This window comes from Dreissena polymorpha, chromosome 6 (assembly GCF_020536995.1).
Source record: "Dreissena polymorpha isolate Duluth1 chromosome 6, UMN_Dpol_1.0, whole genome shotgun sequence".
NCBI lineage: Eukaryota > Metazoa > Mollusca > Bivalvia > Myida > Dreissenidae > Dreissena > Dreissena polymorpha.
The window spans coordinates 12604997-12632780 of NC_068360.1; the positions used below are offsets into that span (position 1 = coordinate 12604997).

Sequence of the window (27784 nt, forward strand, 5' to 3'; positions counted from 1 at the left end):
CTTCAAGGTCAAGGTCACAGGGGTTAAAATTGTGTGCGTATGGAAAGGCCTTGTCCATATACACATGCATACCAAATATGAAGGTTATATCTCAAGGGACATAGAAGTTATGAGCATTTTTCGAAACCTAAACACAGATTCAAAACCTAAACGCATACCCTAAGTTCAACGTCAAGGTCACAGGGGTAAAAAAAATTGTGCGTATGGAAAGGCCTTGTCCATATACACATGCATTACAAATATGAAGGTTATATCTCAAGGGACATAGAAGCTATGAGCATTTTTCGAAACCTTAACACAGATTTTGAAACCTAAACGCGGACCCCGAGTTCAAGGTCAAGGTCACAGGGGTTAAAAATTGTGTGCGTATGCAAAGGCCTTGTCCATATACACATGCATACCAAATATGAAGGTTATATCTCAAGGGACATAGAAGTAATGAGCATTTTTCGAAACCTAAACGCAGATTTCGAAACCTAAATGCGGACCCTTAATTTCAAGGTCAAGGTCACAGGGGTAAAAAATTGTGTGCGTATGGAAAGGCCTTGTCCATATACACATGCATACCAAATATGAAGGTTATATCTCAAGGGACATAGAAGTTATGAGCATTTTTCGAAACCTAAACGCAGATTTCGTAACCTAAACGCGGACCCTAAGTTCAAGGACAAGGTCACAGGGCTAAAAAATTGTGTGCGTATGGAAAGGCCTTGTCCATATACACATGCATACCAAATATGAAGGTTATATCTCAAGGAACATAGAAGTAATGAGCATTTTTCGAAACCTAAACGCAGATTTCGAAACCTTAACACGGACCCTTGGTTCAAGGTCAAGGTCACAGGGGTAAAAAATTGTGTGCGTATGGAAAGGCCTTGTCCATATACACATGCATACCAAATATGAAGGTAATATCTCAAGGGACATAGAAGTTATGAGCATTTTTCGAAACCTAAACGCAGATTTCGAAACCTAAACGCTGACCCTAAGTTCAAGGACAAGGTCACAGGGCTAAAAAAATTGTGCGCGTATGGAAAGGCCTTGTCCATATACACATGCATACCAAATATGAAGGTTATATCTCAAGGGACTTAGAAGTTATGAGCATTTTTCGAAACCTAAATGCAAAGTATGACGGAAAGACAGACAGACGGACAGACAGACAGACGGACGGACAGTCCGATCACTATATGCCCCCTTTTCTTCGAAAGGGGGCATAAAAACATCCAACCTCGAATAACAATTAACACATAAATGAAACACAACAACACTGTATTATTATGAAAACATTAATAATCAAAGGGGAGTAACTACTGTAAACTTAAATGCAATATTTAAAAGAGCTGTCTCGCATGTTACATGGCCTTAATTCATGATTGTTTGCAAGCCTTTTTACTATATAAATATAAGGAAAACTGCCCTGTCCCTCTGGCAACCATGTTTTTCAACAGACCGGAACCATTTTCAAACTTAACTCACGTATCTAGGAACCAAAAGTTCTGACAAAATTTCATGAAAATGGGCCAAAAATGTGACTTCTAGAGTGTTCACATGTTTTCACTATATACATATAGAGAAAAATGCCCCGCCCACTGGCGGCCATGTTTTTTCACCGATCTTGACCATTTTCGAACTCGTCCGAGAAATCAATAAAACCAATGTTTTGACCAACTTTCATGATGATTGGGCAAAAATTGTGACTTCCAGAGTGTTTACAAGGTTTCTCAATAGCCAAATAAGGAAAATATGCATATGTATAAAATATGTAATTAGCACTGTTTGAACAGCATATTTCTCCAATTTTTTATATATATATATATATATATATATATATATATATATATACATACAATGTATACTGTTCACACCATTGAAAAATGAATAGTATACTGTGTCACAATCATTAATTGGTGGAAAATCCCCCCTTTTAAACTAATGACCCTAATTTTCCCCCACCTGAGGGTACAGGTACTGTTCCCCAGACCAGGCAGAGACCCCTGAAATACAGTCAATTTTGATTTGTCACAAATTTTGTGTTAAGTTATTTTTTTGTTTGAACATGACATATCTTTTTAATTGCTTAAATCTATTCAGCATAGAATGCCCTTTAAGAAAAGGTATGGTTATGGGGCCTCTATGGGTAAAACGTTGAATTAATTTTCCCTTAAATATGTCGCTTTTACATTTAATTATGTAGGGGACATATAGAGAATACTAGGTAAGCGTTGAATACAGAGAAGTTTATGTTGCGAGGCTTAGAACGCCGGGAGCACGAGCCTTGGCGAGCGCTTTCGGTGTGGGAGCAGAGCAACATAAACTTCTCTGTATTCAACGCTAACCTAGTATTCTATTTATCCCATTTTTTTCAACGTGACATTTAAAATAAATAGATCTTATAACCTTAACAATAATTTTAATTTATTCTTAAAAGTGCTTTAAAAAATCTAACGAATGCAACCATGCGTAGCGATATACTATGTATTTGTTCTGGTGCGCAAAATAGTCTTTAAAAAAATCACACAAAAACTGTACAACGAGAAAAAACATCACCATATGCCTGGAATCAATTTTACGCAGCATGCACATTTTAATACATTACGACCGCAAAAGGAGGATTTTATTAATTTTATTTTCGAAAGAAAATGATCAAAATCAAATATGGCGGCGATTGCTCCTGACAAAATGATGTCGATGCCAACTTACACACAGAGTCGTTCTAAACATAAATTATCAAAAAAACTCGCCTTATTTGTTCATGGACGCTGCAGATTTTGATGGCGCCTTGATCTAGCCTTCACATCCTTTAGTTTGTGATCCAGACACAAGATAATCCGTAAAAATTATATAAAGCTTTGAAACACTTGTTGCAAACCACAGGTGGTTAGCGTGTGGCTATGATATTATTTAGTGAAAACATCATTTTGAATGATAAATAATCATATTATAACAAAAAATTAACTTTTCTGAAAAAAAAAATATTTCACTATCAAATATATATATAACAAGGTATGCAACTCAAAATCAGCCCAAAACGGGGTGCATCGCTTTGAACAGCCATATCTTCATCAATTGTGCTGCGATTTTCACGATCTCGGTCTTATTCAACGCAGAAATGAATTTCCTTTCTGGAAATGTATATGTCTTGCAATCTTTTTACAAATGCTGGGTCAACTTTTAAGAAATAATAGCAATAGGTTACGCTCTCGCATACAACTCAATGACGTAGTGCAGGTCGTAAATTGAGAGATTCGGGAAAAAGTTGACGCTTATTTATATTCTCAATTAATAAAACGTTGAACATAAGTTCAACAATAACTTCAGCGATACGATAGACAAAAAAAAGTTTCATTATTGCTAAACCCGAATATAACAAACAATTTATAATAATAATACGAATACAATAGTAGAAGGTTAGTAGAAGGTTAAGCTTGTTTATATTCACAGTTCTCAATACATAGACAGTTGGATATGAGTTCATCAATTACTACAGGCATACTATAGGCAACCTCGAAAATGCTTTTTAATCGCTAAAACCGAAAACAACTTAATATATTATATTAAATATATTTATAACAATAAATGTCTTTTGAAAATGTAGTCGGCGTATACTCTGACTTTGAAATAAAATAAGCAATTTACTTTTCTAAATAATTAAATACAATTAAACAAAAGTTAAACTATTGTGTTGTGTTTTTCACTTGTAAGCTGCATATTCACCGCATGAAATGTGTGTTAGCATTGTCAAACCACACATTAGTGTGAGTAAATAAAATATATACTACGGTAGAGCACTTCATATGTGTCCTCATATGCCTTGTTATGAGTATCTTTCTTCACTATCGAAATATATCGTATGTTTATATTTTATTTAAACGCAGTTTTCTTTCGACACATTTAAATCACACGTCAATAGCGCCGTCATGCGAAAATGGGTCTTATGCGTTTCGGCAAGCGTTTGTTAAACCCAACATGTGCTTTTGCGCAGTCAGGCCATAGGCGATGCTGTTCGCTTTAAAATCACTCAATATGTTATGTTTCTCCTTACCAGAAGGAGAGATAGCTGAGTGGGCTATTTATATGATGGGCGCATATGGAATAAGACCCATTTTCGCATGACGAGGGTCATTACAAATCTCATTGCGAATTGAAAATGCCACATTTAAGAACAATGCTTTTTGATACAAAATTGAATTGAAAATAGCAAACTTGTTAATAATGGCAGCCTATCCACACATTAAGGAATGATTTCCAGACGTGCTGACCAAGTACGGCAAACATTGTGGTATGATAATTAAACGATTTTCTCTTGTCGTGACACTATACTATTTCGCTAATGATTATGTAAAAGTCACTAAGATGAAAACTGAAACAGCTACGCCTAAAAGCGCATTAGTGCTCTATACCTATGTTTATGTTAGCGTTGTTGACACCATGTGAACTGCTCGGGTAATAAGTAAAGCATAAACAGCAATGTTTATATACTTTTATTCCTCCATATACAAGATACGAAGATTGTTGTATATTTTGAATTTGTATATGGTGTCAAAAATCAAAAGTTTTGTACACGGAACGTTCATTATGAATTTATATTCTTGGTGTGATAGTCATTTGATATTAGAAAAAAATATTCCTTTAATATGATGGTGACTGCAAATTTTCTTTATTTTAAGTTATCATTACCATTTTCATCATACTTTCTATGCTTTCAGAACTTCCAAAAAGCATGTTGTTTTTATTTTGTCTGAGTTATTTCTATGAAATAATAAGGCTGATAAAAAGTGCACACAAAACTCGACCCGTGCGCTATGACACACACTTTATAAAGTTGAATGGCGTGTGTTCATTTCAAACTTGCGATTGATTTTCAAAAATGAATTGCGTGTTAAATTATGCAATAGCGAACATCTTCAGTGCCTTCAGCGCTTTGATTCGTTGAAGTTGTTGGTTTTACATTGAATTTGATAAGGAAATCTTTTCGTATATTGTAACCTTTATATGGCACCTATAATTAGACTGGTTCACAAGAAACACCTGCCTTCAGACGTATGTTGAATCGGCAATCGCATCATGGAGGCAATGCCACCTGCTCGTGGCATATCGTGACCAGACAACGGCTCGTTGAATTTCATTTTGGCTGTCGAACTAGAAACATATCTTGCACGAAAGACATGTTTAAAGCTGCAAATAGTCCGCCTTAACACCCCGGAAGACATATTTTATTTGCGATCCAGTCTGTTCGGGCAAACGATTTGTTTTCGTGCGAAAACAAACAGTGAGAAAATTCAAGCGCGTTCATACACTGATTGTTTTGTTATGGTGACAGCTTCAAAATGGCCGACAAAACGAAATGAAGAATTTTAAAAAACACAGCCCTGGCCTTTACATTTTAATTACGGTCCATATTATAACGTATCATTGACAGGAATATTGTAAATGTGAAAAGAACATAAAGAGGTATGAGTAAGAATTATTTTGTGGGCAATTTTAAAATAGATGGTTCTTTGCCAAGCTGAAATAATTTGCGTTCAGTCTTCAGAATAACTTCGCTTATTAAGTGTGAACACAAAAGTGCAAATACCAAAATCTCACAATAAATCTGTATATTCACGAGTGCTCTTCCAAACTTAGTATTTGGATTCCCTTCAGTCAGACATATTTATCATTGTAGATTGTTCAGATTGGGTTTGTTTGAGATTATTTGAGACTTCAAAAAAAACATTTACACTTGCCTGACTTGGTACACTTTGACAAAGTTGATACTATTTCTAAATGAAATGCCATCAAATAATTTCTCACACAGTAAGAATAGTTATGTATTTACAGAACGTTTTTTTTCTTCTTAGCAGGGGACAAAAATACCATTCGTCCGCTCGTATTGACAAATGAAATCTTAAAAGGACGAGTGAATTTTCCTGAAGCTCTCTGCCAAAAGGACGAGTGAAAATAAGCTGATGTTAAAATATGCATTTTCTGACCAGTAAGACTCATGTTCATTAAATAAAATCATTTTCTTTAAGCATATCTATTCCGAAAGTAGAACGCGAATGGACTGGAAATTGTAATTGTAAATTTCATACAGCAGGTGCGCATTGTTATGCGAGACTCTGTCCCGAGTAAATTTTGGTGTAAACTTTGCGTGTCCATGTTGACAGGGAACCATCCGACTGCATTCACTGTAAGTATTGATTTTTAAAGAATTATTTAACCGCGAAGTACAGTTTTAAACCAGTCTGAATTTCGTCTAAAAAATGACTGACATACAAGCGTTCTTTAAAGTTGCGGGGAGCGATGTTCAAACGTCCGAAAGGGAAAGCACACAAGCATTAGAAAAAAGGAAAACACAAAATTGTCTTTATTTATTTATTTTGTGTTCTTCATAAATAATGTTAACTTATTTCACTGCTTAACATTTCTTTTGTGATCAGCTGGCATGAATAACTGAGAAAGCAGCATTTTAGCAGTGATATCAGAAACTTTATTAGTCATATCAGCCCTTTGCAATCTTTATTTCACACATATTTGAAGGATATTGTGTTAAATTAACTTTTCATTTTAAAATTTTCACTCGTCCTGCAAACAGTTTGCAGGACGAGTGAAAATTTTAAAATGAAAAGTGAAAAGTTTAGAAATATTTTTGTCCTCTGCTTAGAGAAAGGCAGTGGACTGCCATTTCACAATTTAGACATGGACATTTCACAAATCTTGTACTACACATATCATTGTTTTCTCTTGTAAATGGTAAAGAAAGTGTAGATTTGAAAAAAAAATTGAAAACAACACCACAGTGTATAGTTGAAATATTCATTTCAGTGAACATCAATCTAAAGCAAGAACATGTTAAGTTATGGGTTCATTGTATTAATAATCTTACAACTGACCAATTTGGAAATTCCAAGCCTTGGTAAATGGTGTGCTTTTGAATTTTCCATGCTAGTTGAAAACTCCTTTTTAGCCCTGGTACTGTTGGGATTTTACTCTGTTTTTTACAAATAAAAACATACCTTTTTATTTCAAGAAATAAAATATTGATGGGGGTCATTTTTTCAGAACAAATTCCAAGAAGCACATCTTGGCAAGAAATGTTGGGCAAATTGATGTTGTTTATAATCATTGAATGTTTTATATAGTTGATAATAGGTTGAATGTGTTCACATTCTCAGAAAAGATGAGTTAACTTTTCCTCATGTTTGTTTACAAAAAGAACATAGATTGTCGTTAAAAATTTTCATTTTATATAACAGAGATTTTGTACCCAAGATTCTGTGTACAATTCTAGTTTGAAGCCATTGTATATATGTATCTCTGGAGTTTTCAAAAACAAAGTTATGTGCAAACTTCCAATCAATATTATTAAATATTTCATTCCATTTATTTTTACTTGTAGGTTTTTCTTCATTAAATGAATATGTGCTATATATTGATTTATTTGGTTATATTGATTTTTTTCACAAATCTAGCAAGGCCACAATACTTGCCAGAAACAGACATTTTTAACCAGGTTTTCCGAAGGAAAAAACTGGTTATTAGATTGGCGAATGCGGGCGGGCTGGCTGGCGGGCTGGCGGGCGGGCTGGCGGGCGGGCGGAACAAGCTTGTCCGGGCCATAACTATGTCGTTCATTGTCAGATTTTAAAATCATTTGGCACATTTGTTTACCATCATTGGACGGTGTGTCGCGCGAAATAATTACGTCGATATCTCCAAGGTCAAGGTCACACTTTGAGTTCAAAGGTCAAAAATGGCCATAAATGAGCTTGTCCTGGCCATAACTATGTCATTCATTGTGAGATTTTAAAATCATTTGGCACATTTGTTCACCATCATGGGACGGTGTGTCGCACGAAAGAATCACGTCAATATCTCCAATGTCAAGGTCGCCACGACTAAAAATAGATTTTTTTAAAAAACAAACTTACAAAGGGGGTTTATTTTGTTTGTTCATTTCAAAAGTTCAGTTTGAGTTTTCTCCCTTTATCAGATTTTTTTTTCACAATGAAAACCTGGTTTTGTGACAATTTTGTCCCTTGTTAACTGTGAAAATCTGACTTTTTGGGCTTAAAATTGCTAAAAATGGCCATTTCACAATACAAAATTACAATTTGATTTAATATTTTACATAAGGGAGGCATGTTGTTTATTATTACTTACTAGAAGATATTTTCCCACACAATTTTACTGGTGTATATTTTGTTTAACAGAAAGAGAGAACAGTTGTACTTTGACCACAAAGTAAAATTAATTGCATTTGATATTTTGTTGAATGAATCTTTGATTTGCACCCATATAAACATGTACACATTAATAGGAATATGTGGTTAATTAAATTTAATTCTGTATTTACACTTTTTAGAAAAGCATTTATTTTCATCAGCATGCAAATGAACATGTTTTATACTAATTGACATACAGTTGTTCCTATATTGATAAAAAACAAAATCAGCGAATGCATGAAGCAATACTTATTGCTTCCTTACATAACTTCGTAACATCATTTTCTCTTACTTGTATGCATGCCTATTTACCCAAATAATACTAATGCCCATTGAATAATAATTCATTTTGCACACAAGATCTCAGGGGCTATTTATCAAACTTTGATGAAACTTTATGTGCACCATCCCTATAGCCTAGGACGGACATGCACACATTGTCAAGTTCTTCAGCCGCAATAATTTTTTCAGGAAGTATTACCCTTGCATTAATTATAAAACGTGTTTTAGTGAAGTTCTATGTTTCTGTTTGAGATTTTATGAACTACTAGTGATCTAAAGTTGACAACATTTTGAATTTGGTACTCTTATAGGCTGGACATGCACATATTATCAGGTCATTCCGTATCAGTTATTTTTTAGGGAGTTATTAACATTTAAATATTATTTGTTTCTGCATGAGATCTCAAACACTAATGATCCAAATTTGAAAATGTTATATGTGGCTTAGACTGGACATGCACATATTGTCTCATCATTCGAGCCTTCATGTCTCTTCAAAAATATTGTTCAGATGCTGATCTTTTAAATAATTATTATACCCTCATTACCATTGGTAATGGGGGCTATATAAGAGTCACTTTGTCAGTCTGTCGGTCTGTCACCAAAATTTCATCCGATCTTCACCAAACTTGGTCAGAAGTTGTATCTTCATTGTAGATGATGTCTAGGTCAAGTTTGAATATGAGTCATGCCAGGTCAAAAACTAGGTCACGAGGTCACTTAATGCGTTTTACACAAATTTGTCCGGACCATAACTATGTCATTTATTGTAAGATTTTAAAATGACTTGGTACATTTGTTCACCATTATGGAGAGTGTCATGCGAAAAAAGTATGTCGATATCTCCAAGGTCACACCTGGAGTTCAAAGGTCTTGAGCTTGTCTGTGCCATAACTTTGTCATTTATTGTGAAACTTTAAAATCATTTGGCACATTTGTTCACCATCATTGGACGGTGTGTCATGCGAAAGAATTACATCGATATCTCCAAGGTCAAGGTCACACTTTGAGTTCAAAGGTCAAAAATTGCCATAAATGAGCTTGTCCAGGCCATAACTATGTCGTTCATTATGAGATTTTAAAATCATTTGGCACATTTGTTTACCATCATTGGATGAACGTTGTAACATACGAAAGAATTACGTTGATATCTCCGAGGGCAAGGTCACATGTTGAATTCAAAGGTCACAAAAATTGCCATAAATGAGCTTGTTCGGGCCATAACTATGTCGTTCATTGTGAGATTTTAAAATCATTTGGCACATTTGTTCACCATCATTGGACAGTGTGTCATGCTAAAGAATTACGTCAATATCTGCAACGTCAAGGTCACATGTTGAGATCAAAGGTCAAAAAGGTCCACTAATGATCTTGTCCTGGACATAACTATGTCATTCATTGTGAGATTTTAAAATTATTGGTACATTTGTTCAGAATCAATGGACGGTGTGTAATGCGAAAGAATGCCGTCAATATATCCAAGGTCAAGATCACACTTGGAGTTCAAAAGTAAAAAATGGCCATAAATGAGCTTGTCCGGGCCATAACTATTTCATTCATTGTGAGATTGTTAAATGATTCTGTACATTAATTTTGTTCACGGTCATTGGACGGTGTGTCATTCGACCATAAATGATAATGGCATAATAATTCTTAAAAATTGCCATAAAGTAGCTTCTCTTGTTTTGTGAAGACAGCATGCAAAATATTCTGTGTCAATGCAGCATGTGGGGTTATATTGCTGTGACCAAGCTCTAGTTGGCTCAATTTTTACTTCCCATGCTTTCAATTAAACCATTCATTTATAATGGGCATCTCATTGGAGCATTATATTAGGTTTACTGATTCTCTTATTTTTACTTGTAGGTAACTTGTCGAAACCAGAATGGGTAAGCAGTTGTTAAGACGTCCCAGGGCACCAAAACCATTGCCACCTTTGCCTGACACACCTGCACCTAGCACTCATGGTGGAACTACCAAACTCAATGACTACTTTGAATCTATTGATTTTAATATTGACGATGACGGAAACTACAAATCTCGAGATGCCACGACTATTCGACATTCTCCAACTCCAAGTGTTGTGCCAAGCTTAGTATCCCCACCACCATCAGAATCTTTGCATCGCAAGTCAGTGTACAGGACAGCGTACCCCTCACGCCAAAGCAGGATGTCTGGAGTGAGCAGGGATGAAAAGAAATTTGTTCTTGATCCCTTGTATAGGGACCACACAAGCTTGGGAACATACGTTGATGGAAAGTCCCTGGTCAAACCCTACAAGCCAAGGGGTCCAGACAGCCTGCCAGCTAGACAACCCAGAAAACACCCTGAGATCACACATGCAATAGACATTGTAGATGATATCAGGTTTTATCATCCACCTGCATTTACACTGAACAATTTTATAGTGAAAATGTCTGACATTCATGGAATACCTTATCAGAAGGTGTACGGATATGTGTCCTCGAGAGAAAACTATATCAAGCTGACTAAGATGATTGCTGATGAATTCATCAACCCAACAAATCACGAAATTAGCCTGCAGCATTTAACTCCAGAAGGTTAGAATTTTGTTGGAGTTTGTTTAAGCTAATTTTAAAATGAGATCTACATTCATGGCGTTCCCCAGGCCATTTTAGTGCCCTGATCTAGGGGCGTTTGAAGTCTGACTTGCACCTATCTGCGGCACCTACAAATAGTGCTGCCCTTATATAGCACTCCCCTTTTGCTATGATGACTGCAGCAGTGTTAACACATTGTTGTGGAAGCTTTTCTCTGATGTTAAAGTGGTATTTTGTACTTGCAGAACCACAACATCCACTTAAGCTGCCATCAGTCACTGTGTTGCAACACCTCTTTAAGCAAAGTTTTGTCACACTGTAAAATCAATATAAGCTAATATAAATGCTAATATTAATGTTAAGTCAATAGCTATGAAATTATATCCTTAATAACATGGCAACAAAAACTTAATTGGAATTCAGAAACAGTCAGTGCCGATTGGCCTGAGGCTGAACATAGTCATTAGTAATTAAATACTAAGTATTACTTATTTTGAAACTTGCTACAGTATTTTGATTACTGTAGGATTATTTATTGACTGTAAAAAAACATGAACCAGAGGATTACATACTACTTTAGGTCAGGAGATTCCAGCTGCTGAGCCCCGAATCCCCCAGCGACAGTTGCTCATTGAGATGGCCTCCATGATCAAGCTGCATGTCCGAAGTCTCATGAACACGGAGGTTAAGTCTGTCATAAGACCACTTCCAAAATATGTCCCAGGACATACCGTAAGTTTCATGCTGTTTTATCCCATGGTCATGGCCTCGATAACTGTAGTTAACAATTATCAACCAACAATTAACCAGGTTGTAAGGCACAGACAGACTTTTTTTCCTTTTGCTATCTATAACATACCAGTGATTTGTTTTGCTTTTATTTGTTACAGCCTGTGCCATTTGAATTGGGAAAATTAGCGCGATAAACCGTGAAATTTGGAAAAATAGCGCGATAAACCATGAAATTTGGAAAAATTAAGCATAATAAATATGATTATAATTAACAGAATTAATATTGTGTTTAAGTGCATGTTCAGGGGTTTTTCTAGCCATTTTGGGAAAAGGAGTCTGGTAAAATTAGGATTTTTTTAATCAATAAAAGTGGCAAATTTGGGCATTTTTTAACGACAAAAAGGACTAAATTAAAGATATATATTTTGTAGGATGTTTGAAATATAAAGTTGAGATCTAGAGTTAAAAAATCATAATTGAGTCATAAGAGACTTCTTTCTTAAAAAAAAAATTTGACATTGGGCGTTTTTTGGGGAAATTTGGTCAGATTTTTTGGGAAAAAACGCGTAATTTTGCGATTGGGAAGCAGCCGAAAATCGGCGGTAATTTTGAGCAAAAAAAATCACTGCATACAATGTCACCTTACGGTGTATGCTTTCATCCTATGGCTGTGTTATATCATATGTTGTGTGTATGTTATAAAATCACCTACAGGGATGCATTATAGTGTAGTTTAATTTATTTTTGTTGACATGTAATTTCATGGACTTAAATCTGGTATTTTCATTTTATCTTAAATTTCTACTCTTTAAAAAAAAAATAATTTCTGATATAAGACTTGCATTTGAATGTTCATTGAACATATGATTTTGTGTTTGAGGGGACCAACACAAATTTAAAAATGAGTGTCCAACAAAAAATATATATTTTACAGTATGTGTTGGCTATATGTTGCAGGTTGGTCAGGCACCACACACAGAGATCATCCTGGTAGAGGACGACACAGTGGAGATCAGCAGTCAGAACCAGGTCATCAAGCAGTAAGTACCCTACCAATAACCATGGTAACCAGGTCATCAAGCAGTAAGTACCCTACCAATAACCATGGTAACCAGGTCATCAGGCAGTAAGTACCCTACCAATAACCATGGTAACCAGGTCATCAAGCAGTAAGTACGCTACCAATAACCATGGTAACCAGGTCATAAACCAGTAAGTACCCTACCAATAACCATGGTAACCAAGTCATCAAGCAGTAAGTAAGGCTAGACATTTATTTAAGAGGACATTTAAAACTTTAGATCTTATCTCTCAAACCAAATTTGCCATGCTATATATTTGGCATTTTAAAACAACAATAAATAACTGTTAAGTATTTTTAAAAAATAATAATTGAATAAATATATCTTGTGATATTTTTATAATACATGTAGCCATAATGTTATTTTATAGTGACAGTACTGGTTCACTAGTTAAAATTATGTATTGTACAATTTGTACTAGATCGAGAGAGAAATCTAGAATCAAGGAGTACATTGCGTAAGCCAGTTGTGACATTTTTCCCCTTGTATACATTGCATTATTGACTCTTACAGTTCAAACATTCCATGAATTATATTAATCCAGGCAATATCTGCTTTATACAAATTTTCTTAAGCATTAAAGTGTAATAACATCAAAAAATAATTTAACATTTTACGTTGTTCACTGGTCAACTTTAAAAGTAACCTTATTACTATCTGGAATACTTTTAATGCAAATTAATGTGATAAGTTGGTTGCAAATTTATCCACAGCTATGAATGGAGGAGAAGTGTGGATGTCTGTCTGTATTACGATCGTTAGATGCAACCTTGTCCATAGAAGTCCTTTCCTATACATTTTTATGCGTTGTTTAAACATAGGATATTAAGTTGTGGGATTTGTATAATTATGCTCCCCGAAATAAAATTTCGGCGGAGCATATAGTTGCCAGTCTGTCCTTCCTTCCTTCCTTACTTCTTTCCGTCACACTTTTGTTACCGTTTCTCATAGCGCCTTCAATACTTTACCGATCTCTTTCATATTTGGCATGTAGGTACCTTGCATGGACCTCTACCTTTTGATGAGGTTTCAGGTCACTGGGTTCAAGGTCAAGGTCGACGAGGCTAATAATAGATTTTCCGTCACGCTTTTGTTACAGTTTCTCATAGGGCCTTCACTACTTTACCGATCTCTTTCATATTTGGCATGTAGGTACCTTACATGGACCTCTACCTTTTGATGAGGTTTGAGGTCACTGGGTTCAAGGTCAAGGTCACCAATGCTAATAATAGATTTTTTTAGGTGGTTATTAACACCTAGATTGACAAAGCGCATCATCGGGGAGCATCCATCGTTTCCAACGATACTTGTTTTTCATTTAAACTTACAGATGTATGCTCCTTTTTATGCCCCCGGATTGAATGATCGGGGGTATATTGTTTTTGGTCTGTCATTCTGTCTGTCTGCTATTCTATGTGTCACAAAACTTTAACCTTGGTCATAACTTTTGCAATATTGATGATAGCAACTTGATATTGATATTAATATTTGGCATGCATTTGTATCTCATGGAGCTGCACATTTTGAGTGGTGAAAGGTCAAGGTAATCCTTCAAGGTCAAAGGTCAATTTAAAAAAGAAATCAACGCGGCGCATTAGGGGGCATTGTGTTTCTGACAAACACATCTCTAGTTCAGCTTAGAATATATAACATGTCACTGGCTACCATCATGACATATGGTGTTTGGTGGTGGGTTGGAGTATCTGGCTTTTTAACATTTCATTATGAAGAGTCAGTAGTACCCAGTACTATGCAAATAGTGAACAACTACAACCACAAGCTATTTATTTTAAATTATTTAAATTAGGTTCTTGTTTTCTATTACATTTAAATAAACATAAAATCCATTTACAAAGGTGTTTTTTTTCAATTTTAATCAAGAGATTGTACATTTTGCACATACATTTCCTTTAAGTGTGTAGTGCCGTAGATTTTGCCTGGATTTTTTCACACTATGTTGATTGTTCTATTTACAAAGCCCACAGCATTACTGTTTACCCTTTGTGTTTATTTTATTCATTTGTCTAAAATGATCACCAGTGTTTTCAAATTCACTTAACAGTTATCCCATGTTATATTGAATTTTATTAAACATTTACTGTTATTACATTTAGTTAATTTAAATTTAATTTTTCAAGTAACTTAACATCAGGAAGGAAACTAATAGTATTTGTGTATGTTGATCACTTTGAACTAACAAGGATAGACTTATTTCAATAGGATTTACAACTGTTAATCTGAATTTAAGTCAAAGTCAGGATAGGTAATCATAACTTTAAATTTATATTTATTATACAAATATAGTTTTTACAATAATTAATAATATATATGTCTTATATTTAATGTAAATGTAGTATCTCTCGTTAAACTATTTGAACAGATAAACATACTGGTTGTCCTTGTTAATGTTTAAATTGCTATCTTGAATGGTCATGGTGTAAATGGGGAAAATGCTGCTGTTTTTTATTTGGGAAACCATTTTAATCTTATATGGGACTAAGACCGTGTATGTTCATTATTGTTTGGGTTCCAGATCTAGTGTGAAATGTTATGGTGTCACAAGTCTTGGATATTCTCTAATATTATTTCAGACAAACTGAGCTGCCTGCCAAAGACGCAATGTTTCACTCAGCCCGATCCAAGTTCTTCCAGGGCGCAGGACGAAGTCAATCTCCTTTCAGTAAGTTTTGTAGATGAGCATATAAACTGATGCTTTTTTACAGGTGATAAAAGTTTGTGTGCGGAAAAATGTGTTTAATACTTGTGTCATATTCTTTTGAAATCCGTTAATTGTAGGAAAGCTGGATTAAGATATTGTCATGCTTCTTTTGCACCAATAAGTTTGCATAAATAATGTTAAACTTTTGTTAATTATGCAGATATGTTTTCAAAACAAAACAAGACAGACGTTTACATTAAAGCTGAAAAAATGTTATTTAATTGTTAGCTCACCTGAGCACAATGTGCTCATGATGAGCTATTGTGATCGCCTTATGTGCGTTGTGCGGCTTCAACATTTGCCTTTTTAACGCTCTAGAGGCCACATTGTTTGTGGGATCTTCAATTAATTTGGTCAGAAGATTTGTCCCAATTATATCTTTAACAAATTTGAAAATGGTTTCGGTTGGTTGAAAAACATGGATGCCAAGGGGCGGGGCATTTTTCCTTATATGTCTAAGTAAAACCTTGTTAACACTCTAGAGGAAACATTTATTGTCTGATAATTGTAAAAGTTGGTCAGAAGATTTGTCCTAATTATATCTTGGACGAGTTCTTAAATGGTTCGGGTTGGTTGAAAAAACATGGCGGCCAGAGGTCGGGACATTTTTCCTTATATAGCTACAAATGGCTTTGGTAACCTTGTTAACACTCTTGAAGCCACATTTATTGTCCGATCTTCATAAAACTTGGTCAGAAGATTTGTCCCAATGATATCTTTGACAGGTTTGAAAATGGCTTTGGTTGGTTGTAAAACATGAGTACCATGGGGGGGGGGCATTTTTTCTTATATGGCTAAAGTAAAACCTTGTTAACACTCTAGAGGCATGTTTTTGTTGTTTGATCTTCATAAAATTTGGTCAGAAGATTTGTGCCAATGATATCTTCGACGAGTTCAAAAATGGTTCCAGTTGGTTGAAAAACATGGATGCCAGGGGGCGGGGCCTTTTTTTCATATATGGCTATAGTAAAACTTTGTTAACACTCTTGAGGCCACATTTATTGTCTGATCATCATGAACTTGGTCAGAAGATTTGTCCCAATGATATCTTGGGGGAGTGTGAAAATGGTTATAGTTGCTTGAAGAAAATGGCCACCAGGGGGCAGGGCATTCTTGTTTGAATTGAATGCTATGATCTGTTTATAATAAATATAAGTTTTTAATATGCATGTTCAGGATTCTATCAAAAGTGAAATATATTGCGCTGATTATTGGGAAGCATTGTTTGTTGATTTCAGCCTCCCAGGAAGATGGTATCATATCTCCATCAGAGATCGCTATCCTGGACTCGCTGATACAGGGTGGCAAGGCTCTCAGTCTCAAGGTACACATATTGCCCTTCAACATCTAGTCTTATGGTACGCATATTTTGCCTTCAACACACAGGTAGGGCTGTCAGTCTCAAAGTACAAATATTGCCCTTCAATACACAGAGTGGGCTTTCAGTCTCAAAGTACAAATATTGCCCTTCAATACACAGAGTGGGCTTTCAGTCTCAAAGTACAAATATTGCCCTTCAATACACAGAGTAGGTTTTCAGTCTCTAAGTACAAATATTGCCCTTCAATACACAGAGTAGGCTGTCAGTCTCAAAGTACAAATATTGCCCTTCAACACACAGAGTGGGCTTTCAGTCTCAAAGTACAAATATTGCCCTTCAACACACAGAGTAAGCTTTCAGTCTCAAAGTACAAGTATTGTCCTTCAATACACAGAGTGGGCTTTCAGTCTCAAAGTACAAATATTGCCCTTCAATACACAGAGTGGGCTTTCAGTCTCAAAGTACAAATATTGCCCTTCAATACACAGAGTGGGCTTTTAGTCTCAAAGTACAAATAATGCCCTTCAATACACAGAGTGGGCTTTCAGTCTCAAAGTACAAATATTGCCCTTCAATACACAGAGTAGGTTTTCAGTCTCTAAGTACAAATATTGCCCTTCAACACACAGAGTAGGCTTTCAGTCTCAAAGTACAAATATTGCCCTTCAACACACGGTGGGCTTTCAGTCTTAAAGTACAACTATTGCCCTTCAACACACAGGGTGGGCTGTCAGTCTCAAAGTACAAATATTGCCCTTCAACACACAGGGTGGTCTTTCAGTCTCAAAGTACAAATATTGCCCTTCAACACACAGGGTGGCCTTTCAGTCTCAAAGTACAAATATTGCCCTTCAATACACAGAGTAGGCTTCCAGTCTAAAAGTACAAGTATTGCCCTTCAATACATAGGACTGGCTTTAAGTCTGAAAGTACAAATATTGCCCTTCAACACACGGTGGGCTTTCAGTCTCAAAGTACAAATATTGCCCTTCAACGCACAGAGTGGGCTTTCAGTCTTGAAGTACTAATATTGCCCTTCAACAAACGGTGGGCTTTCAGTCTTAAAGTACAACTATTGCCCTTCAATACACAGAGTAGGCTTTCAGTCTTAAAGTACAACTATTGCCCTTCAATACACAGAGCGGGCTTTCAGTCTTAAAGTACAAATATTGCCCTTCAATACACAGAGTAGGCTTTCAGTCTCAAAGTACAAATATTGCCCTTCAATACACAGAGTAGGCTTTCAGTCTCAAAGTACAAATATTGCCCTTCAATACTGAGGGTTCTTGATGTGCGGTAAAAATGCCAGAGGAAAAAATGCCAGAAGTAAAGTGGTTAAAATGGTAATTTGCTTCAGAAATTGAATAACATAAATTTACTTGTCAATAAATTAACTTATTACTTCTCAATAAAGCGTCCATTTAGTAATAGGGTTCAAGACAAATCTTTATCTATTGACAAATAGTAAAAACTCTCATCATTTTTGTGATGTTGACATCATGGTCGACAATAGCCATCAAAGTGGGCACCATGAATGGATATTTTCTTCCTCAACTGTTCCTTATCAAAAAAGTGCCCACCAAATTGTCAGTTTTGGAAACATCTTCTGATAATAGTTCATTAACATTATTTTGATTCATACATTGATGATTGTGGTTCACACATAAACTATATCCTGGAGCAATTCTATGATTATCATCTCTTTAGTTAACAAACAATACATTTACATTTCAGGCCCACTTCATCTGTGAAATGCCTGATATTTCCCCGCTGGTGAGGAATCTGGTGTACCTGAACTTGTCGTTCAATGATTTCACTGTGAGTACATTGCCTTGAATAGGGGCTGTTTATTATAAGCATATGTTTCATTGGTGCTTGTGACTTGTTCAAGTTTATGTGATGATGCAAAAGAGCCCCTGTATTTCAGACATTCCCAGCCGCAGTACTTGGCATAAGCCAGCTGCAGATATTGAAGCTGCGCAACAATCCCCTCACAGACCTGCCTGCAGACATACACAGGCTCAAGAATCTGAGAACACTGGTTGTCTCCTTCTGCATGATTCAGTCTCTACCAATTAGGTATATTAGCTGGACATTGCAGTCATTGTTAAGTCATTACCATTTAAGTATGCTACTTTACATTACAGACATGGTTCAATCTCTACCAATTAGATATGTTACCTTAGATTGCAGTCACCATTCAGTCTCTACCAATTAGATATGTTACTTGGACATGGCAGTCAATGTTAAGTCATTACCATTTAAATATTTTTCTTTACAATACAGACACTTTTCAATCTTTTCAAATTAGTTACATGTATGTTACCTTAGATGGCAGTCACCAGTCAGTCACTGCCAATTAGATATAATATTAGCTGGACATTGCAGTTGTGGTTGCATACAATTTTCATACAAGTTTGTGAAACAAACTAACGGTACTTATACATGTCGCAATTGATTCAATTTAGACTTAAAACAAGCATGAAGTGTCGATGTGAAAGACATAATTTTCACATGCAGTGACTTAGCAATAGGCATAATACAAATTTACATTTGTGAAACTTCCTCAACATTGCTCAAGCGATTAAATTGAAACTTCAAACATGTCATCACCATCAAGTGAAGAAGTGCAGTATTTAATTTGTGTGTGAAGTTATCCTTTTATTCCTTTTCTTGCACTTGAACTGAGCCATGGGGATGAAACAATAGTATAAGTTATTGGAGCACATTTCTTCTATATTTATCATGTGATCTAATTGAAACTTCAAATAAGTTATCAGCATGATGTATAGATATACAAGATAAAATGTTAACACTTAGTAAACCAACTATTCCTGTGTTAATTTGCCTTAAACTTAGCAATAGCATTATTTTGGTGAAATAACTTTGTTGATGTCGAAATATGTTGTCAGTAAACAGCTTTTAGGATTTGTTACAAAATCTTTTTTTTCCGTGACGGAAAATTGTGTGACAAAAAGATAAGACACTAATTATCTTTTCATACCATATACTTATTATGCCCCCCTTCGAAGAAGAGAGGGTATATTGTTTTGCACATGTCGGTAGGTCGGTCGGTCTGTCTGTCCACCAGATGGTTTCCTGATGATAACTCAAGAACGCTTATGCATAGGATCATGAAACTTAATAGGTACATTGATCATGACTGGCAGATGACCCCTATTGATTTTGAGGTCACTAGGTCAAAGGTCAAGGTCACAGTGACTCATTCTTGGATGCAGTTTAGGACCACATTTGCAGATTATATTATGTACTGTTGTGGTGGGGTCTCTGTCCGTCCACCAGATGGTTTCCGGATGATAACTCAAGAACCCTTACGCCTAGGATCATGAAACTTCATAGGTACATTGATCATGACTGGCAGATGACCCCTATAGATTTTGAGGTCACTAGGTCAAAGGTCAAGGTCACAGTGACTCATTCTTAGATGCAGTTTAGGACCACATTTGCAGATTATATTATGTACTGTTGTGGTGGGGTCTCCGTCTGTCCACCAGATGGTTTCCGGATGATAACTCAAGAAAGCTTACGCCTAGGATCATGAAACTTCATAGGTACATTGATCATGACTGGCAGATGACCCCTATTGATTTTCAGGTCACTAGGTCAAAGGTCAAGGTCACAGTGACAAAAAACGTATTCACACAATGGCTGCTACTACAACTGACAGTCCATATGGGGTGCATGCATGTTTTACAAACAGCCCTTGTTTAACTCCCTAATGAAATATGTCAGTCAGCGCACCAGAGGCTGACCTTACATACAAATTCCTGTTATGGAATATACCTTGTGTCAGATCTGATATTTCTTGACTGTATAGCCTGTGGGTGTCTAGGTGACAGTATGCGTTGTGTACTTGCAGACTGTTCACCCTGGAGCATCTGGAGTACCTGGATATCTCCTACAACAGGATCACCTTCATACAGAATGAGATTTCACAACTACAGTAGGTACACCACAAGGGGCTCACACAGCAGTCACATACCCTTGCAGTTTGTGGTAGATAGTTGATGAAGGAACCAAGAACTGCACTTATGTTGGAAAGCTGAAGTTGACCTTTTGATAAATAATAATAAACAATTCTAGATATATATCTACTAGAAAATAAAACTTATTAATTTTAAAATTAAGTCCTTTATTTGAGACCAGTCCTTTATTTGAGATCAAGACAAGTCCTTAATTTGAGACAAGCTTTTTATTTGAGACAAGTCCATTATTTGAGACAAGTCTTTGATTTGTCCGCTGCACAGGTTCCTTAGATATGTGTATACATATATAATATAAACATAAGTCCACAAGTCTTGTCATTCATGTTTGTTTTGGTCACCAAAATGATGTGTAACTGGTAGATCCACTAATGCTATCATTTGTGAATTTGTTGGTCACTATAGCAATATGTTAGTCCACTTATTGTATCACTCAGTGATATGTAAGTCCACTTATGATGCCATGAATAATTATGTGTTGGTCACTATAGTGATATATAAGTCCACTAATGCCATGACTCATAAATGTGTTGGTCACTATAGTGATACAGAAGTCCACTAATGCTATGTCTCATTAATGGGTGTCACTATAGTGATATATACAACCACTAATGCCATGACTCATAAATGTGTTGGTCGCTATAGTGATATATAAGTCCACTAATGCTATGACTCATTAATGTGTTGGTCACTATAGTGATATATAAGTCCACTAAGGCCATGACTCATAAATGTGTTGGTCGCTATAGTGATATATAAGTCCACTAATGCCATGACTCATTAATGTGTTGGTCACTATAGTGATATATAAGTCCACTAATGATATGACTCATTTATGTGTTGGTCACTATAGTGATATATATGTCCACTAATGCCATGACTCATAAATGTGTTGGTCACTATAGTGATATATAAGTTCACTAATGTTATAACTCATGCATGTGTTGGTCACTATAGTGATATATAAGTCCACTAATGATATGACTCACAAATGTGTTGGTCACTATAGTGATATATAAGTCCACTAATGCCATTACTCATTAATATGTTGGTCACTATAGTGATATATAAGTTCACTAATGTTATAACTCATGCATGTGTTGGTCACTATAGTGATATATAAGTCCACTAATGATATGAGTTATTAATGTGTTGGTCACTTTAGTGATATATATGTCCACTAATGCTGTGACTCATTATTGTGTTGGTCACTATAGTGATATATAAGTTCATTAATGTCATAACTTGTGCATGTGTTGGTCACTATAGTGATATATAAGTCCACTAATGATATGAGTTATTAATGTGTTGGTCACTATAGTGATATGTAAGTCCATTAATGCCATTACTCATTAATGTGTTGGTCACTATATTGATATATAAGTTCACTAATGTTATAACTCATGCATGTGTTGGTCACTATAGTGATATATAAGTCCACTAATGATATGAGTTATTAATGTGTTGGTCACTATAGTGATATATAAGTCCACTAATGCTATGACTCATTATTGTGTTGGTCACTATAGTGATATATAAGTTCACTAATGTTATAACTCGTGCATGTGTTGGTCACTATAGTGATATACAAGTCCACTAATGATATGAGTTATTAATGTGTTGGTCACTATATTGATATATATGTCCACTTATGCCATGACTCATTCATGTGTAGGTCCTTGCGAGAGTTGAACATGGAGGGTAACCAGTTGCCTGCCATGCCGTCTGGTGCTCTGCGCCTGGATCTTGATAGACTCAACGTGAAAAATAACTTCATGCATCCATTAATGCCATAACTCATTTATGTGTTGGTCACTATATTGATATATAAGTCCACTAATGCTATGAATCATTTATGTGTTGGTCACTATAGTGATATATAAGTCCACTAATGCTATGAATCATTTATGTGTTGGTCACTAAAGTGATATATAAGTCCACTAATGCCATGACTCATAAATGTGTTGGTCGCTATAGTGATATATAAGTCCACTAATGCCATGACTCATTAATGTGTTGGTCACTATAGTGATATATAAGTCCACTAATGATATGACTCATTTATGTGTTGGTCACTATAGTGATATATATGTCCACTAATGCTATGACTCATAAATGTGTTGGTCACTATAGTGATATATAAGTTCACTAATGTTATAACTCATGCATGTGTTGGTCACTATAGTGATATATAAGTCCACTAATGATATGACTCACAAATGTGTTGGTCACTATAGTGATATATAAGTCCACTAATGCCATTACTCATTAATATGTTGGTCACTATAGTGATATATAAGTTCACTAATGTTATAACTCATGCATGTGTTGGTCACTATAGTGATATATAAGTCCACTAATGATATGAGTTATTAATGTGTTGGTCACTTTAGTGATATATATGTCCACTAATGCTGTGACTCATTATTGTGTTGGTCACTATAGTGATATATAAGTTCATTAATGTCATAACTTGTGCATGTGTTGGTCACTATAGTGATATATAAGTCCACTAATGATATGAGTTATTAATGTGTTGGTCACTATAGTGATATGTAAGTCCATTAATGCCATTACTCATTAATGTGTTGGTCACTATATTGATATATAAGTTTACTAATGTTATAACTCATGCATGTGTTGGTCACTATAGTGATATATAAGTCCACTAATGATATGAGTTATTAATGTGTTGGTCACTATAGTGATATATAAGTCCACTAATGCTATGACTCATTATTGTGTTGGTCACTATAGTGATATATAAGTTCACTAATGTTATAACTCGTGCATGTGTTGGTCACTATAGTGATATACAAGTCCACTAATGATATGAGTTATTAATGTGTTGGTCACTATATTGATATATACGTCCACTTATGCCATGACTCATTCATGTGTAGGTCCTTGCGAGAGTTGAACATGGAGGGTAACCAGTTGCCTGCCATGCCGTCTGGTGCTCTGCGCCTGGATCTTGATAGACTCAACATGAAAAATAACTTCATGCATCCATTAATGCCATAACTCATTTATGTGTTGGTCACTATATTGATATATAAGTCCACTAATGCTATGAATCATTTATGTGTTGGTCACTATAGTGATATATAAGTCCACTAATGCTATGAATCATTTATGTGTTGGTCACTAAAGTGATATATACGTCCACTTATGCCATGACTCATTCATGTCTAGGTCCTTGCGAGAGTTGAACATGGAGGGTAACCAGTTGCCTGCCATGCCGTCTGGTGCTCTGCGCCTGGATCTTGATAGACTCAACGTGAAAAATAACTTCATGCATCCCCTGTTCTGGCATGAAAACACCCACAATGAACCACAGGTAGTTGGAGAGTTATTTTGAAGTGGGAATAGTATACATATATATACATGTGAAATCAACACTCATCCAAGTAAAGATCTGCATTCATAATATATTTTGTTTTCAATATCTACAAGAAACTTCAAATACATCAATAGTTAATTCAGTGTTTAAAAACAAAGGTTTCCTGCAAATTCTCATGTTGAATACTTATCTTGTGCTGTGTGAACACTATTGATTATTTCAAACTCTCAGTAGTAAAGATGACCTGATCACTGAACATGCAGTGCTATTTTTCAGCGATTGGCTGACATGACCTTATACACTATAGCCAGGTCAGAGCTGGGCAAGTCACCAGGACAGTTACCAGAATCTGTACAGAGGCTTTTTGCAAAGTAAGTAATATTAGTTTTATGTTGCCCACCCTTTATATTACATCAAATATAAAAGTAACCATAATTTTAAGATGATGAGATGATGAACTTGATGTTTGTGCACTTTGATCACAGGTTTTTTAATATTAAATGAATATACACATATAGATCTATCCCCTCTACGTTCATAAGCACAAAACATTATCTTCCTTTATTAAGAGTTTCTAGATTTCAGATTTAAATCTTATAATTTTTTTATAACTCACAGCCCCTGTTTTATTGCAGGCGTGTGAGATGTGACTGCTGTAATGGGTTCATGTTTGGTCCAGGCCTGAGGATCATACGGCCAGTCACCCAGCTGTTTGGCATAAAAAATCTGCCGTTCATGTTTAGTGCGTGCTCCCCACAGTGCCTGCAAGACTTCCGCAGTAGCAAGGAGACACTCAGTGACATCCTGTATGGAAGACAGAACATCGAGTCTTAATGAACATTGTGTATGGGAGACAGAACATAGAGTCTTAATGAACATTGTGTATGGGAGACAGAACATTGAGTCTTAATGAACATTGTTTGTGGGAGACAGAACATTGACTCCTAATGAACATTGTGTATAGGAGTCAATACATTGACTCCTAATAAACATTGTGTAATGGAGAGAAAACATTGACTCCTTATGAACATTGTGTATGGGAGACAGAACATTGCATATAATGAACATTATGTATGGGAGACGGAACATTGACTCTTAATGAACATTGTGTATGGGAGACAGAACAATGAGTCTTAATGCATATTGTGTATGGGAGACAGAAGATTGACTCTTAATGAACATTGTGTATGGGAGACAGAACATTGAGTCTTAATGAACATTGTGTATGGGAGACAGAACATTGGGTCTTAATGAACATTGTGTATGGGAGACAGAACATTAAGTCTTAATGAACATCGAGTATGGGAGACAGAACATTGACTCCTAATGAACATTGTGTATGGGAGTCAATACATGGATCCTAATGAACATTGTGTATTGGAGAGAACATTGACTCCTTATGAACATTGTGTATGGGAGACAGACCATTGCTTATAATGAACGTTATGTATGGGAGACAGAACATTGAGTCTTCATGCACATTGTGTATAGGAGACAGAACATTGTGTCTTAATGAACATTGTGTATGGGAGACAGAACATTGAGTCTTAATGAACATTGTTTGTTGGAGACAGAACATTGAGTCTTAATGAACATGGTGTATTGGAGACAGAACATTGAGTCTTAATCAACATTTTGTATGGGAGACAGAACATTGACTCATAATTAACATTGACTATCATTGAAAATGGTTATTTTTAGTAGGTTTCTATACAGGTGTAAGGTGTAAGAAACATTGCCACTTACAACTGCTAGACGTTGAGGCTCTCTGTCTTCTATCAGCTCTTGTTGATGTTTCAGTTTTAAACTGTTAATGAGATTGTATTTTTACTATTATTAACAAAATATACAGTCCTGCTTTGTTGCAGACATTTTTATGCCCCCCGGATCAAATGATCGGGGGTATATTGTTTTTGGCCTGTCTGTCTGTCTGTCATTCTGTCCCAAAACTTTAACCTAAAACTTTAACCTTGGTTAAAGTTTTGCAATAACTTTTGCAATATTGAAGATAACAACTTGATATTTGGCATGCATGTGTATCTCATAGAGCTGCACATTTTGAGTGGTGAAAGGTCAAGGTCATCCTTCAAGGTCAAAGGTTAAATATATGGCTTCAAAGCGGCGCAATAGGGAGCATTGTGTTTCTGACTAACACATCTCTTGTTGTTTTCAAGCTTGGTATTGCTTGTGCTGCATTTGATATTGTGATAGTACGTTTTCTGTATTCCTTTTCTATTTTCTGTATTAATAATATATAAGATTGTTTTAACACGTGTTTTTCGCAAATGGAAATTATAAAAATAAATTTAAAGAGGTTTGGCTGATCCTTTTCTATTTCGCATAGCCACATGTTTTGTTGAAAGTTGCACACACAAAAACAAGTATTAAAGCCTGTTTAATTGGGGTGTGGAAATAGCAGTAATATATCATGATGTAACTTAGTAATGTACCAACTTTAAGTACTGTGAGTGAATTTGATTAAGTGTTATATAAGTTCTAACATATATAGTTAATATTCACCAATCACAACCATTTTCAACCTTCTGCAAAAGAAATTGATTCTCAACATGTCATGTTTTTGTATTGAGATTGAAATAGACTTGTTTTATTTCTTTATTCATAAAATATACCAGCATGTCAATGATCGTATTTTGTTAGTTAAAGTTATATAAATATTGCACACTCCGTTTATTCAATAGACACATTAACTTCAGAGTGTAAAGTTGTATTACTAACGTGAAACCAAAAAGAGGTAACAACATTATGTGTGCCTGCCATCTTTTGCAGGCATCACATGTAATTGTTTCATTGGTGTACTGTGCTATTGGCAAACAGTAGATTCACCTGTCATCAACACTCATATTTTATCCAATGAAATGAGTAAACTACCTATGATTGTATGTCAACGAATAATTTGAATTTAACACACACATATCCATTCTTAAAACATTCTTAATATACTTTTCTAAATCCTATAAATCACCCATAATGCGCCACATTGCACAATAACCAACTATGTCAGTACATGTATATAGTGTATTGTTTATACATGAGGTGTGTACAATTTTCAATTCTTATGCATTTAATTGTGAAACAGATATGTCAAAATATTGGCATGTGTGGCATGTTTGACTAACTTTATTTCTCACAAAATTAGGTCAGTTTGACTTGTTTTAGGTAGGTATTATTAGTGGCCGATATGACTTGCTGCCGTGCAAACCATTGATAAGCGCGTAACACCTTGGCATCAACTTGGGTACTGAAGAATGCATTTGATGTTTGCACAATTTCCATTTATTTTATCGACTCAACACAGAGATCACACAAAAACATTAACATTGACCAGGTGGCTGTGGGTCAGTTATTGTTTGCTCTTTTGCTTATGTATTTCTATCTAGTAAACATATCAAGAACTGCCAGGTATCACTTGGGTCTTTACCCAGAGCCTGACTGTTGTGGAGAAAACCCTGCTTAAAGTGATTGTTATCTTCACAATCTTAGAAAGCGAAACACAACATTCAATGCAATAC

The 27784-nt window shown here is 35.5% G+C and overlaps 2 protein-coding genes across 5 annotated transcripts in view; one reads left to right on the forward strand and one right to left on the reverse strand.

The window, feature by feature from the left end:
• Positions 1 to 5213, reverse strand: part of LOC127834438 (guanidinobutyrase-like) — an 18802-nt gene extending 13589 nt beyond the window's left edge. The window contains exon 1 of the mRNA XM_052360280.1: positions 5036 to 5213. Coding sequence (XP_052216240.1) covers positions 5036 to 5213 — 178 coding nt within the window. The remainder of the gene's footprint in view (positions 1 to 5035) is intronic.
• On the forward strand, positions 5141 to 26571 carry LOC127834437 (leucine-rich repeat-containing protein 63-like). 4 transcript variants are annotated; one of them, XM_052360277.1, is made up of 14 exons: positions 5284 to 5454; positions 6080 to 6175; positions 10359 to 11053; positions 11634 to 11785; positions 12743 to 12825; positions 13289 to 13324; positions 15459 to 15547; positions 16825 to 16910; positions 18642 to 18725; positions 18835 to 18986; positions 20788 to 20871; positions 24107 to 24251; positions 24531 to 24625; positions 24890 to 26571. In XM_052360277.1, exons 3-14 carry the CDS (start codon positions 10378 to 10380, stop codon positions 25086 to 25088), a joined length of 1881 nt encoding a protein of 626 aa, XP_052216237.1. In that variant the 5' UTR covers positions 5284 to 5454; positions 6080 to 6175; positions 10359 to 10377; the 3' UTR covers positions 25089 to 26571. The 4 variants fall into 4 exon arrangements, with proteins under 4 accessions (XP_052216238.1, XP_052216237.1, XP_052216236.1 ...); XM_052360278.1 differs by lacking the exons at positions 5284 to 5454; positions 6080 to 6175 and adding an exon at positions 5141 to 5272; XM_052360276.1 differs by lacking the exon at positions 6080 to 6175 and having other exon boundaries at positions 5285 to 5454.
• Positions 26572 to 27784: the final 1213 nt, after the last annotated feature.

Bases quoted from the DNA above. Each gene is read 5' to 3' on its own strand.
- LOC127834437 (XM_052360278.1), top strand. From the start codon at position 10,378: ATGGGTAAGCAGTTGTTAAGACGTCCCAGGGCACCAAAACCATTGCCA. The intron at 11,054-11,633 runs GTTAGAATTTTG...ATACTACTTTAG, and splicing joins GCAGCATTTAACTCCAGAAG to GTCAGGAGATTCCAGCTGCT. The intron at 16,911-18,641 runs GTACACATATTG...TTTACATTTCAG, and splicing joins GCAAGGCTCTCAGTCTCAAG to GCCCACTTCATCTGTGAAAT.